At 49.4% G+C, this 14,641-nt stretch overlaps 1 protein-coding gene across 1 annotated transcript; it reads right to left on the reverse strand.

The window, feature by feature from the left end:
* Nucleotides 1–1,424: 1,424 nt before the first annotated feature.
* On the reverse strand, nt 1,425–12,502 carry LOC142573879 (uncharacterized). The gene is made up of 3 exons (XM_075683095.1): nt 12,444–12,502; nt 11,374–12,065; nt 1,425–5,685 (listed from the first exon to the last, which is right to left on the reverse strand). Exons 1-3 carry the CDS (start codon nt 12,500–12,502, stop codon nt 5,447–5,449), a joined length of 990 nt encoding a protein of 329 aa, XP_075539210.1. The 3' UTR covers nt 1,425–5,446.
* Between the last annotated feature and the right edge of the window lie 2,139 nt (nt 12,503–14,641).

Genomic DNA, 14,641 nt, shown 5'->3' on the forward strand with positions numbered 1-14,641 from the left:
ACGCTTTCGTTATCTCACTGCAACGAACGAAAGCCTCTGACGCCCCTACCGCGGTCAGTCCGAGCAATGAGAAACGTAATTAAATGCAGCTATGCGCTGCATGGGTAAATAAGAGGGGCATAGCGTAGTCATCCTATAGAGATGGAGAAAAATAGACTTAAGAACGCGATAAATATCACAGGACGACATCCACACTAGTTGAGTGCATGCATGCATTGGTGGCGCGTGGAATCTGGCGCTGTTTTTTGTGTTTTTTTTTTGTTTTTACATCGGTGCAACGCGTAGGAACTGCAGTAGTCATGAACGAATAAATTATCCTGCGATCACTGCGGCACCTGCGACAACCGTTTCGTGTTCCTTCGAATTTCGAGATCCCATCGACCGCAGCTCGAATGCGCAACAGGTTTTTACGTGTCAGCAAGAGAACGGGTAATCGCACGACACTTACCGTTGCTCCAAGTACGTCGTCGTAGCACAGGCAGCTGGACAACAAGTGTCATCAAGCCCTAGCCCACCGCAGTGTCCGCAACTTGAAGCTTCTAAGCATTCGCCAAAAACAAAAAGCGGGCCACATCATGCATACGGTACGCACGCGAACGAGATGAAAGCCATGCCGTCTGAGTTCGAGAGTAGTTATTTCATAAAAGCAAAAACAAACAACAATGTGACGTCACATCCGGCAAAGTCAACTTGTTCTCCTTTCTGACCTTCTCTCAGCTAACGCATGGGCAGCGGCCACAGAGCCCTCGGGGGCGATGTTCAGGTGTGGTTGGGGCATTACACTTTCACATATTTCTCTAATAGAGACTTTTAGCGTGTCCGGTATTCCAGCAAGCGCGGGCGGTTTGCCGGTTTAGCGGGTGCGTAAACGTGATCGGCCAGATTGGTGGCGCAAAGCTCCACCACACAAACGCAAAGCTAATTACTGTATTCTGCTTAGCTGCTGGTGTAAATTTTCGACAGTGGCGTAATCGTGTTCACAATTCCGCCACTGCCAAACATTTGCACCAGTAGCGAAGCAGGATATTGTGGGTTACTGCAGTTTTAGCTCTGTGTTTGTCTGGTTGAACTCTACGCTACCAGGCGGCTGCACCGCTCTGGCCGCTCAGGTTTACGCTCCCGCAAATCCGGCAATCCGCCCAAAGCGCTCCCGTTTACCGGAATAGCGGACAGTCTAAATGTCTCTACTGCTATCCAGTCGGAGTACAATAGGAGCCAGTCAAATTAGTAAAACATATGAAGTCAATGTGCACACAAAGACAATATGTACCCTTGCATGACTTCGTGCCACAGGTAGCTAACAGCTTCCAATTCACAGTTCTCGCAATATGCTTGTGGCAGCCATCTACAGTGACCTATTTCATTCAACGGGGATGTGTGTGTTGGCTGAAAAGAAGACAATATGCTAGAAAATATATGAACACCGATGTATGCAATTTATTTATTTATTTATTCATACTGTCAGCACAAGCCAAGACAGGAGTTGCGGTTACATTGCTGTCATCGAACTAGACATAGTAGATGTTTAAACAATTCAATACAAAGCAATCAGGCTAGGAAGGCACAGCATATAAACAAATATGGAGCAACAAACAACATGAGTTACAATGAGTAAGTTATAGCACTATATGGGTCAACAAAAAAGTAACGCGCCCGAACAACTGCAACCGACAAACAGCTAACAATAAAACGTATTATCAACCGTTTACAAATAATTGGTAACAGCCTTTACAAAGGATTGTAAATCAGTACATTCTACTATATCATGTGGCAAGTTGTTCCAATCGTCTATGCTTCGAACCAGGAACGAATTTTTGAAGGATTCTGTTCTATACTTAAGTGGTTTAATATGTTTTGGATGCTTTGTTCTGGGGTTAGCAGGTCTCTCTAATGTGATGTGTTTTTCTAAGTCTACTTTATAGTCTCCGCTTAATACGTGAAAAAAGAATGTCAGCCTGTTGAGCTGCATTTTTTGCTTGACAGTCATGAGGCCAGCTCTATTTCTAAGTTCGGTGACGGACTGGGTTCTAGCGTATGTGTTAAAAATAAACCTCAAGGCCCTGTTTTGTACGCGCTCACATTTTAGTGCGTTCTGTTGAGTGTACGGCTCCCAAACATGGCTTGCATAAGTCAGTACAGGAAGTAGAGTCATTTTGTAGGCCATTGTTTTTACCTCTGGTGTGGCGTCGTGAAGTTTTCGTCGTAACGACCAAAGTGTGCACATGGCCTTATTACAGATGTTGTCGACATGTACCGACCAGTTCAAATCATGTGTGAGGTGAATTCCTAGGTATTTATATTCCTTAACCTCAGCTAATTCTGCTCCGTTAATGCTGTAGGGGAATATGAAAGGATCTTTTTTACGCGTCAAACGCATACAAACAGTTTTTGATGTATTCAATTCCATTTGCCATTCATCACACCAGAGACCGACTTTTTGTAAATGGTTACTAAGCTCCTGTTGATCATTAGGAGTGCATATTTCAGCATATATAATGGTGTCATCTGCGTAATGCTTGATGGATATTTGTGGCGAAAAACCTGCTCCCATATCACTAATATAAATGGAAAAAAGTAAAGGGCCTATAACAGATCCTTGCGGCACACCCGATCGAACTGGTTTATTGGTACTGCTAACAGAATTTAATGAAACAAATTGTTCCCTTTGTGACAAATATGCCTCAATCCATTTGAATAACTTGGTATTACCTAAGAAATGAGACAGCTTCATAAGCAGCTTTCTATGGGATATTCTGTCGAATGCTTTGCGGAAATCGATAAAGATATCTATTTGACCCCTTCCATCAATACATTGACCGATTTCATGCGTAACTTCAGTGAGGATAGTGACTGTGGAGTACCCTCGGCGAAAGCCATGCTGGTTTTTACCCAAAACGTCGTTCTCTTCCACAAATTTAGTTAGGTGGGTAGTAAGGATGTGCTCTAGCATTTTGCAACATGTACTTGTCAAAGAGATTGGCCGGTAATTAGTGACGTCATGTTTGGAACCCTGTTTGTGAATCGGTACTACCTTAGCCCGCCTCCAGTCTCTCGGAACGTCGCCAGATTCTAGAGATTTAGTATAGATATCCGAAAGGAAACATGAGCACCACTCGGCGTACCTCTTTAAAAAAGCGTTGGGAATTTGATCAGGGCCAGGACATTTTTTCTCATCTAGTTTAAGGAGCAGGTTCAAAATGCCGTCTTGTCTAATAGTTGGCTCAGATATACAGTGCCTAATGGAATGTACTGTTAGGGGTGTAGAACCATCATCCCATGTGAAGACAGATTCAAGATATTCATTGAAGAGGCAAGCCATTTCAGAGCTGTTCGTGATAGTCTTATTTTCACTTGTCAGAAATTGAATGCCGGATTTGGGCCCTGAAATCTACCTCCAAAATTTTCCCGGAGAGGATTTAATAAAATTGGTAAGTGTTTTATTCATGTAACAATGTTTCGCTTTAATAATTTCCATTTTAAGTTCATGTGAAGCGGAATGAATACAATGACGTGTTCTTGTAGAGAATTTTCTAGACCTCATTCGCTTCAGGAGTCGCTTTTTATGAATTATTCCCCGTGTAATCCATGGGTTTTTTCTGTTAACTTTTTTTGGGGCGCTTGGGAACAAATAGTGCTATTGATTTTAATACCACACTTTTAAACTTCTCCCAAGCATCATTTACTGACGTAGTATTTAGCGAAATGAAATGGCTGAAATCATCATAACTTTCCTCTAAATGGTCCAATACTGCAACATCATCTGCTTTAGAGAAATCGGAGACTAGCAAAGTTTTATTCTTTTCTGCTCGGGTATATGTGGTAGAGACATACGTGATCACCATTTTGTGGTCAGAAATCCCTTCTAAGACTTCACACCAGTACTTGGATTGTGTGACAGATCTGCTTAGAAACACCAAATCAAGTAGTGATTCTCCCAATTCGTGGGTTCGTGTGGGCATAGTTGCTATTTTTGTTAAGTCAAGGGAAAAAGTCAGATTCAGAAGAACACGAGACACGGCCTGATTATTTTGACCTTCCTGATAATATGCCCAGTCAATATTTGGTAAATTAAAATCTCCGGCCATTATAATCTTACAGGTGCTGTTGCCAAACTTTTCAAGTAAGAAATCATTCAGCAATAGCATGTATTCTCCGGAGGTGCCAGGGGGGCGATATACTGCAACAATTACAAAATACAGACCACAGATCTCTGTGGTACCCACAATACACTCCAGTTCTGGAAGGGATGAAATTTCAACGAAGACCATTGAAGTTTTATAAACAATAGCAACACCGCCTCCTCTGGATCCTCTGTCTTTTCGACAAGCCGTATAGTTCGGAGGAAGGAAATCAGCACTTTCGATTGATTTATTAAACCAAGTTTCAGTTACAATTACAATATCCGGTTCATGTTCCAAGAGGACAGCTTCCAAAAGTGAAGATTTCTTGCATATGCTCCGAGCATTGAGGTTTAAAACTACTAGTCTGTCAGGGACACTCGTGACTGCTGTCAGAGCTGTTTCGCCTCTCGTAGGGCTTTTCTCTGCCGCCTATGATGCTACTTTTGTCACGACGACGCGGCTCCCGACATGGCCTACGTGTGGAAGTATCATCGTCCCAGTAATACGCCTTGCCGTCCACGTAAAGCGTGTCATAAACTAGGCGCACTCGCTTCCCACTCGATTTCTCATTTTTAGCGCTTTCCCATAGGCACTTTCTCCTGTGCACCACGCTCTTTGAGAAGTCATCACTTATCGAAACATTCATGCCTTTCAACTTGGGACAGTTGCTCATAATTTCCTGTTTTTCCTTGAAATCATACAGCCGGAAAATAACTGGTCGTGCTTTTGACTGCTTTTTTCCAAGACGGTGCATGCGCTCAATGCTCCGGGAGAAGTACCAATCGCAGAAAATATTTTGTCCTGCATCAGTTTCGATAAATCTGCCTGTGTTTCATTGTCTTGCTCAGGCAAACCGAAGATGATAAGGTTATTGCGGCGCTGGCGATTTTCCATATCGTCAACTTTTCTAGATAGCACTGCGACTGTTTCATTCAGGCGAGACATCGTCCGCTGTGTGTCATAAAGTTTAGAAAAAGAAGACTCAAGTTTAGTTAAGCGGTCTTCAATAAGTTTCATGGCGGCACCATTTTCTTTCACTTCTTTTTGAACTGCTCTCTGATCACGTTTAATGTCACTTAATGTCTTGCTCTGGTCTTTCAACGTTTGCATAATCTGTTCAAGTTTTTCATCTGTAGTCAAACCAGGGCCCGGATTCAACTCGACATCACCACTTGTGATAAGCTTGAGACATACAGACCAACAATCACATAAAAGCAGCGCTAGAGTGCGGGGGCACGGTACGACAATCAGTGACAAATGATTACTTCTAAGTGAGGAAGTGTCGTGTCTCACCTGCAGACAAGCAAATACGAACACGTTGGAAGTCATGCTTGCATGCGTGCCGTGCCCGCAACTGAGTCCGGGGGGGGTCCAGGGGCTTGTTTAAGTAGGGATCGGTCCGTGACTTGGTCGTCGATGATTGGTGGATGCTTCCGATATACGTATCGCCGTCGCACGTGCCCAGTAGTTGCGTCTGCAGTAGATCCAGATGATTTGGTTGACGCTCCGGCTTGCAGTGTGTGGCGATTGCTCTTGAATTTGTGGCGGCGACGAGAAAAGGGACCTGCAGACAAGCAAATACGAACACGTTGGAAGTCATGCTTGCATGTGTGCCGTGCCCGCAAATGTATACTTTACGGTAGAGTTTTGCGCAGAAAAGTTAGCAGATTCCTTGCGTATGTGAAAATCGGTTATAGGTGAAGCCTTTGTAATGTTCAATAAAATGTAATCACTCGTTCACTTCTATAGCTCTACGCTCAATGCATGTCCTGGTCTCGTTTAGTTCATTTTTGTCCACACTCGGCTGCTTTTTATGCTGGCTTCCGACTTCTCTGTGGCTGACTTCTTAAATTTCCTGTTGTATACTTAATTTCTTGCCTCTTGTTCTATATATTACTTGCCTACCCAGTGGTACATATTGAGCTGCACTTAACCGGTAATCCAAGTTGCTATTTGGACACATGCCAAGTAGCACATATCTAGTGCCAGACACAGTGACCAATATTGGCAGGACTGCAGCGGCCACCACCCACTGAGCAAGGAAAAGGCAAAAAGGGTTTCGTTTAAAAAACGATGTACTACATGGTTTTACCTTTGAATATTGCGTGCATCTTAACCCTTTCATGGACGCAAGCAGAGAACAGATCGCTTTGTCTCCGAGACATTACAAGTGCTTTATGAATTATTTTTCACATAACGTAAAATCTCAAGGCTGACAATGATTCTGTAATAGCAAAACGTGGGAATATTACATCCCACTATACAGCCTCAAGGCCCGTTTCTACCTACTCGTGGTCACCTGTAATGTGAGTAGAACCAGCCAGAGTACCCAGTACATTATACATGCAGTTTGCGCACGTTTTCATTATACTTATTGAGCATGCTTGTATGAATCCTCATTCAGGGCTTTCCAATATCGCAAGGGTTCTTGGAAAAAAGATGCTTCTTGAAAATCCTTGAAGGCTCATATGTAGCAGTTCTCATATGTAGCAATGCGAATTGTTCGCGATGTCAATAATTTGATCACCTGTTTTGGTAGCTGTGGGCACGAAAAATTTAGGCACCTAACCGCACAAAAATTCAGCTATTATGAAAACACGGAAATTCTATCAAAAGAGTCCATTTGCCGCTATGGTTTGAACCACGTGGTTTGAAGGAAGGCGATAGAATAAACTAAACATTGTAGAAAGGGAAGTAACCAATCTGCGCAATCGCGTTGTTTGACAAAGAAATGAACGAAAAAATACGCTTAAAGTGATTCTGAAACATATATACTGAAGGCCTCTCGCCTTCGCTCAGGGGGTCCGCGAGCCGCGACCAGCACGACAAAGGACCAACGGCGCGAGGAACAAAAACCGCTTTAATTTGCGATGTAATGAAACACTCAATTACCGCAGCCTCGCGGCCAATAGCAAAAAAGAACAAGGCGAAGAAGCAAGCAGCAGCACAGCGAGGCAACAAAAGCAGCATACAAGCAGCGAGGCATACAAGCCAAAGCGAGCGACGAAAGAACGGCCGTTACAAACCGTCAACCAACACAATCTTTCGGTCGATAACAATGCATAAAGCGCAGAAAGCAAGCAAGCACCGAACCAGGCGCGCAGACACAGTCCCAAAAGCGAACAACAAGAACACTCTTTCACGCGGACACAATACAAAAACTCTTCCCCCTGTTCTGCAGCACGCTCGGAAAGAAACCTAGACGCGCCACGCCCCACCAGCGCCTCCCTAGGCCCGCGCCCCGGAAAAGAAAAGCCTCGAGTGCAGTCTCCGCTGCCTTCTTATCGGGCAGCCGCCTTCCCGGCGTTCCCCGCGCGAGTTCTCACGATACGCTATCGGTGCGCATGCTGCATGCGACGAGTGCCGTTGTGGCGCGCGTTTCAAAGGCTTCCCCCGTGCGAGCTACACAGAGGGCCCAAGGGCCCGACACTCCCCCCCGTACAAGACCGGACACCCGCCTGGGTGTCCAACAACGCTATGCAACAACGCTATGCAACAACGCTATGCAACAACGCTATGCAACAACGCTATGCAACAACGCTATGCAACAACGCTATGCAACAACGCTATGCAACAACGCTATGCAACAACGCTATGCAACAACGCTATGCAACAACACTATGCAACAACACTATGCAACAACACTATGCAACAACACTATGCAACAACACTATGCAACAACACTATGCAACAACACTATGCAACAACACTATGCAACAACAGCATCATGCATCATCCTAGTCCAGTACATCACGGCTGTTGCGAAGCAAAATGTTCGGGGCAGTTGGCACGCGATGGGCTGGAATTCGGATGGGCGTCGTTCGGAGCTCCACGTGACGGCTCCAATTGGCATGCGCTCTTTCAGAGACAATGCACTTTTCGCCCAACCGACGCTAGCGCACATCGGTCGCCTCGGTGAGAGGCCGACGACGTAGGTGGAGTTTCGATGGGCCGCCGTGACATCCAAGCTGGTCACGCCCGTTGGAGCGGCAGCGTGGCATTCTCGTGGTAACTGCTAACTGCTGTCTGATGGGCGCTCGTAGTACGCTTTGAGGTCGTGCAAGCTTACGGGCCCTATTACTTTGCTGCCGTGTTTTTCCCGCATGAGGTACACCAAGCCAGAAATACGTTTCGCGATCACGTAAGGGCCATCCCATCTAGGCGCGAGGGAAGCAGCAAACCCTTTTGCAGCATCGCTGAGAGGGTGCGTGCGGCGGAGCACTTCGTCGCCGACCGCGAACTCCAGGGGCCGCCTGCCTTTGTTGTATTGCTTCCCATGTTCCAGGCGGGCAAGGTCCAAGTTTTCCCTGGCCTCCTTCAGAGTGTGGGCCAGGCGGCTGGAAAGATTTTGTGTGAAAGTGGAGTAATTGCGAGTTGGTAATTCAGAGCCGTTGGTGAATGCATGCTCAATAGGAAAACGGAGCTCGCGACCGAGAATAGCCGCTGGCGTAAACCCTGTCGACCGGTTTACTGTGGTCCTTGTGGCGAAAGCCATCTCCTGGATACGAACGTCCCAGTCCTTGTGCCGCTCGGTGAAAGCCACCAGCATTGTCTTAAGGTTTCTGTTCACACGCTCCGTGACGTTGGCTTGAGGGTGATAGGGTGTCGTCCTTTTGTGCTGCACGCCAAGAGCTTTGCAAGTGTCAACGAATATCCTGCCTGTGAAATATGTGGCATAGTCCGTGATAAGCTGCGCTGGGAAACCGAAACGGGTGAATGCTTCCAACAGCCTATCCCAGATTATCTTAGAATCCAGCCTGCGTAGTAGGTACAGCTCTACCCATTTGGAGAAATGGTCAGTGACCACTAACAAGTATCGATTCCCTTTAGCTGACCTGGGGTATGGGCCCATAACATCACATGCCACGATTTCCCATGGGTATCGGCTCTCAACTGGTTGCATGAAGCCCGGTGGCTTCCCTCCCCTCGGTTTCACGGTCTGGCAGGTGGGACATGTGCGAACATATCTGAAGACATGCTTTCTCATGTGCGGCCATGTCGCGACGCGACACAACTTCTCGAATGTTTTCTTGCCGTCGCTATGACCGGCGAGGCGGGTGTCATGAAAGTACTCTAGAAAAGGCTTGCGCAGCTTTCTAGGCACAACGACACGGAATAGAGACTCACCCCAATCCGTATCGGCAGCAGGTATATACCGCAAGAGCAGGCCGTCGTCTGCTTGCATGTAGCAGTCGTAGTTGCCGCTACCGGCAGGGTTGGCGCCGTCCAGTGCCTTGCGTATCAAGTTGCACTGGTCGTCGCTTAGCTGGGCGTCCAGTAGCTGCTGGCGGGAGACCAGTGTTCCCCAGGGGTCCACAGGCACTGCCACAGCCAGGACTTCGGGTGCCGGCTCGCCATCCCCGGAGAGTGGTGCTCGGGACAGGGCGTCAGCTACCTTGTTGAAGGTGCCTTTCCTGTATTCTACTCTGTAATTGTACTTTTGAAGAGCGAGGGCCCAACGGGCTAAACGGCCGGCTGGGTTTTGTAGCTTTGACAGCCACGTCAGCGCCTGGTGGTCAGTCTGAATAGTAAACTCAGCCCCATCGAGATACATGTCGAATTTTTTTTAGTGCAAATACAATTGCTAGGCACTCTTTCTGTTACGGTATAGTTCCGCTCTGCTCCTGTGAGAGTGTGACTTGCAAAAGCCAGAGGGTGAAGCTTCCCTTGGTGCTTCTGAAGCAGGACTGCGCCGATGCCGTACTCACTTGCATCGGTCTGCACGGTGAATGGCAGGTTGAGGTCGGGAAGCCGCAGACGTGCGGTATCGGCGATAGCCGATGACAGAGCCCGAGATGATCCCTGCTCCACGTCAGTCCAGTACCAGCTGGCACCTTTCCGTAGGAGCTGGTGGAGAGGCCTTGCCAGGTCAGCGCAGTTGGGGATAAAGTGGCGGTAGAAGCCCACCATGCCCAAATACCGCTGCAGGTTCTTGACGTCTGTTGGTGGAGGAAGCTGCAGTATGGCCTGGAGTTTCTCCTCGTCAGGCCGGAATGTGCCTTGCTCGACAATGAAACCTAGGAGGTTGATTCTGGTCGAAACCAGTTGAACCTTCCGGGGGTTAATGGTGATGCCTGCGGCCTGCATTCGTTGTAAAACGGTGGTTAGGTGAAGGAGATGCTCCTCCAGGGTTTTCGAGAACACTACCACGTCATCCATGTAAGCCATCGCATAATTGAATTTGGCGTCTTGAAGCACAATATCTATTACACGCTGAAATGTTGCCGGTGAATTGCACAAACCGAAAGGCAATCGGACAAATTCGAACAGTCCCCGATGGCAAGTGAATGCAGTCTTTGCAATATCGCAGGGGGCGATCGAAATTTGCAGGAAGCCCCTGCTGCAGTCTAAAGTAGTAAAGAACTTTGCGGACCCAAGTGAATACATCACTGAATAGATCGATGGGAAGGGGTACGAGTCACGAACTGTGAGCGTTCAACCGACGGTAGTCGACACACAACCGCGCCGTGCCATCTTTCTTAGGTGCTAGTACAACAGGGAACGCCCAGGGGCTCTTGGACGGTCTTACTGCACCGGTAGCAATCATTTCGTCCAGCGCACTATCAAGAAGTGCTCGCTTGTGGATGCTCAGGGGCCGCGGATTGAAACGAATTGGGCGGGCGCATTCGGTGTCGATCCTATGAGACAGCACATTAACGCTGCCAGGAGCTTCCGTGAACATTTCGGCAAATGGTTTAAGCGCTTTCTCGATTTTGGTCTTCTCCGCCGGATTTCCTGTGAAAGACTTCAGAACCGTGAGAATACCACTACCAGTCTCGGAGACCGCAGAGATATTGGCGGTAAACAGATTTGACTGTGCTTCTCGTGGCTTAGTCATGAACTTAATTGAATGGATGTGCATGCATGCCGTACTGGTAGGTGCCTTTAGAGAGATCGAGAACGATTCCTGCTTTAGCTATGAAGTTACGGCCCAATATCACAGGGCAAGAAAGTCCGGGAAGGTGTAGGAAGCGTTGCCGGAATTTTTTTATCATTGATGGTATACCGTTAACCGGGCTGCTGACGTAGCGGACGCAACGTGAGCGGATGCCATGCGAAGGGTCGTGTTTACACTTCGTAACTGCAGACGTTTCGTCTCGCAGGAACTTTTGACACGATCGCCGAAAACGGAAACAGCAGATCCGGTGTCTAAAATAGCAGGTACTTCTATGCCGGCCATTCTAACCGCCACCAATGGTGTTTCCTCAAGGTGGGCGTCAAGAAGACTGAACGTGGACGGCAAAGCCCTCACCATTTGTCCGAGATCCTGGGCCTTCGATCTGGGGGGGGTGACACCTTTCCGGCACAGCTACTACCGTTGATGCCGGAGGTGATTCGAGTGTGAGGAGCCGTTTCTTTCCCCCTCCCCGCTGCCGAGGTTGTCCGCGGCTCAGCGCCGTGGCAGCAGGATGGTGAGACGACCAAAACACCCGGCTTTTCGTAGTCTTGGAAACGCCTGCCCCGGCTCGGTGCTTGACGGCCGCGTAGTCTGCATGTTCCGAGGGGACGTCGGGGCGCGGTAGGTCGTTGGCCGGCGACTGGGAGCTGCTCACCACCGCCGGCCCTCGTTTCCCTGCTGGCGGGGGCCAGGGGGGCTCGGGCACTGGCTCTTGTAGTGGCCTCGTCCTCCACACTGGAAGCAGACTGGAATGCTCCTGCGTGTATCTGCTGCGCCTGATTGGGCGGCAGCCGCTACAGGCCTGCTGCGGCCCCGAGTGCCTCGCAATGTTGTGGCAGGTTCCGGGACCGGAGGCCGGAAAGGTACCTGGGTGGTAAAGGTGCGGTGAATGAATGGATCCAGCGCCCTTGGAGGCGGTACCATATCCCCCGGGCTTGCAAATGGAGAACCGCGCCACGCGCAAGACGGCTCGAGGGAGGCTTGAGGCGGAGGTGGAGGCTGGTAAGTTAGCTCTGCCAACATCGCCGCCTGAATATCGGATGCCGCTTTAGCGAGATCGTCAAGCGAAGAGAAGGTGCGGCCCCTTAGATAAGCCTGGAAGCGTGGGTGAGATTGCCGGATTGCCCGGGTGACTTTCTGTTTCGGGTGCTGAAGGGTCTGCGCGCTCGTAAAGCTCCTGAAAGGACCGTATGTATTCTTGGAGGCTTTCCTCCTCCGCCTGACTACGGGCGCGAAGCTCGTCTTTCATGCGGACAACGTAGTCGGGGGGGAGGAATTCTGCTCGCAGAAGCTGCTCAAAGTGCGCCCAACTTTGGAATGACTGGCGACGACGCCAGCGGGCGGCGGACCCAGTCAGGGCGACGGGCAAAACGCGCTGAACAAGAACGTCATCCGTAATGGCCTCCGCATCGCGGTAATCTCACATTTCCTGAAGGAAGTCTGCCACCGATTTCTTATCTGTGTGGCCTTCATATGTAGGCATAGAGCTGCAAACGGAGACTGGCTGCTTGAGTTATGTTTGTCTGATGCTCGAGCAGCGCGGTCAGCTGGGCAATAGTGCTGGACATATCTTGTGCTGGCGCGCCCTGGTCCTTTTTATCAGGCATCGCACTAGTGGTTTCGCGAGTATGATTTTCAACCGCGTCCGTCTTGACTTTACCCGAACGTAGGTGCATTAAAATGCCGGCGGTGCATCTTTGGTGTTGAAATTGGACGGGCAAAGCGGTCCGACGGAATGGTCAAGCGGTTCTGCGGAGGCAGGATGGCGCCGAATAGCGGGGCGCAAGGAGAGCGAGAGGTAGTATAAGAACGTTCAGTGAGCTTACGCGGGTCAAAGGGGTTGGGTACAGCTGCGTGAGCTGTGGGACCCGATGTCGGAGCGAAACAAGTAGGCCTAGGGGGGATTGCCAGCTGCCTCGAGGTGGGGGCGGTTCCCTTGTTCCCGTGCTCGTGGTTCCTGCGGTGCGGAAGCGTACTCCAGAACAAACAGAAAAGCAACGAGAATGAAGAAAACCACGTTGGGCGCCAGATGAAGGCCTCTCGCCTTCGCTCAGGGGGTCCGCGACCAGCACGACAAAGGACCAACGGCGCGAGGAACAAAAACCGCTTTAATTTGCGATGTAATGAAACACTCAATTACCGCAGCCTCGCGGCCAATAGCAAAAAAGAACAAGGCGAAGAAGCAAGCAGCAGCACAGCGAGGCAACAAAAGCAGCATACAAGCAGCGAGGCATACAAGCCAAAGCGAGCGACGAAAGAACGGCCGTTACAAACCGTCAACCAACACAATCTTTCGGTCGATAACAGAATGCATAAAGCGCAGAAAGCAAGCAAGCACCGAACCAGGCGCGCAGACACAGTCCCAAAAGCGAACAACAAGAACACTCTTTCACGCGGACACAATACAAAAACACTCTTCCCCCTGCTGTGCAGCACGCTCGGAAAGAAACCTAGACGCGCCACGCCCCACCAGCGCCTTCCTAGACCCGCGCCCCGGAAAAGAAAAGCCTCGAGTGCAGTCTCCGCTGCCTTCTTATCGGGCAGCCGCCTTCCCGGCGTTCCCCGCGCGAGTTCTCACGATACGCTATCGGTGCGCATGCTGCATGCGACGGGTGCCGTTGTGGCGCGCGTTTCAAAGGCTTCCCCCGTGCGCGCTACAGAGAGGGCCCAAGGGCCCGACAATACACACAGGAATGGTCAAATGCAGAAATTACACTTTACCGCTACAGAGTAGCGAAGTTGCCCTGAAAAGTGGGACAAATATTTCCGACCGTCCAACAAAGGGTGAAGTGCGCACAGTATGTACCGCAACACTTGCTTTGTTCACCGCAGTAATGCGATTCTGTAATGGAGACGCAACTACGGCAAATGGTCTGCATTTCTACTGCAGCAAGCACCGACAAAAAGTGAAACATTGTCAACCGAGTCAAAAATAAGCCAAGAGTGTTCCGGACGGTATGCAACGGCATGCCGCTGGAAAAAGGGGGTCCATACCTCGGGGTTCAAAATCCGCAGACACGGCATGCGCTTCAGCGTAGCCGTCAATTTACGGTTAAGCAAGCGATGCTTTTGCATTTTCTGCTCCGCATCAGCATCTTCTAGGCAGCGAGGGAGCACCTTGAAAACCTGCACGACGGGGCCACGTCTCGTTGAGGTTGAACAGTCAAGGCCTAAAATTTAAAAGAAAACGCAACTATCAGCGCGTAATGTTTACAATTGTGTGATTTCGGTAGACTTGCCTTGATGTTGTCGCATATTTCTTGTGGATCCGTGTCGCTTTCAAGGTCGTTTCCGCCAACATAAAGAACGGCGAAATCGACGCGCTCGGAGCGCATCGTGGAGACCGCTCTCGCCAGCCGCACTGCATTGTAGCCAGCAAAGCTGAATGTGCAGGTTTTAATAGACTCAATTAGGCGCAGGCGCGACCTATTTAAGAATTTAACCTGACTGTCGCCGACAATGACACCGCGCAAGGACGGCATGACGGCCCACGATCAAGCGAGTGGTAAGAAGACCACGTGAATGTCGACCTAGGTGAGCCGGCAGAAACCACAGGGATTCAGCAGCAGCACCTAGCAGCGTCTTTCCCTAGGCGTACAAGTACCTATCTGGGGGCACGGAG

This window comes from Dermacentor variabilis, chromosome 3 (assembly GCF_050947875.1).
Source record: "Dermacentor variabilis isolate Ectoservices chromosome 3, ASM5094787v1, whole genome shotgun sequence".
In the NCBI taxonomy this organism is placed as follows: domain Eukaryota; kingdom Metazoa; phylum Arthropoda; class Arachnida; order Ixodida; family Ixodidae; genus Dermacentor; species Dermacentor variabilis.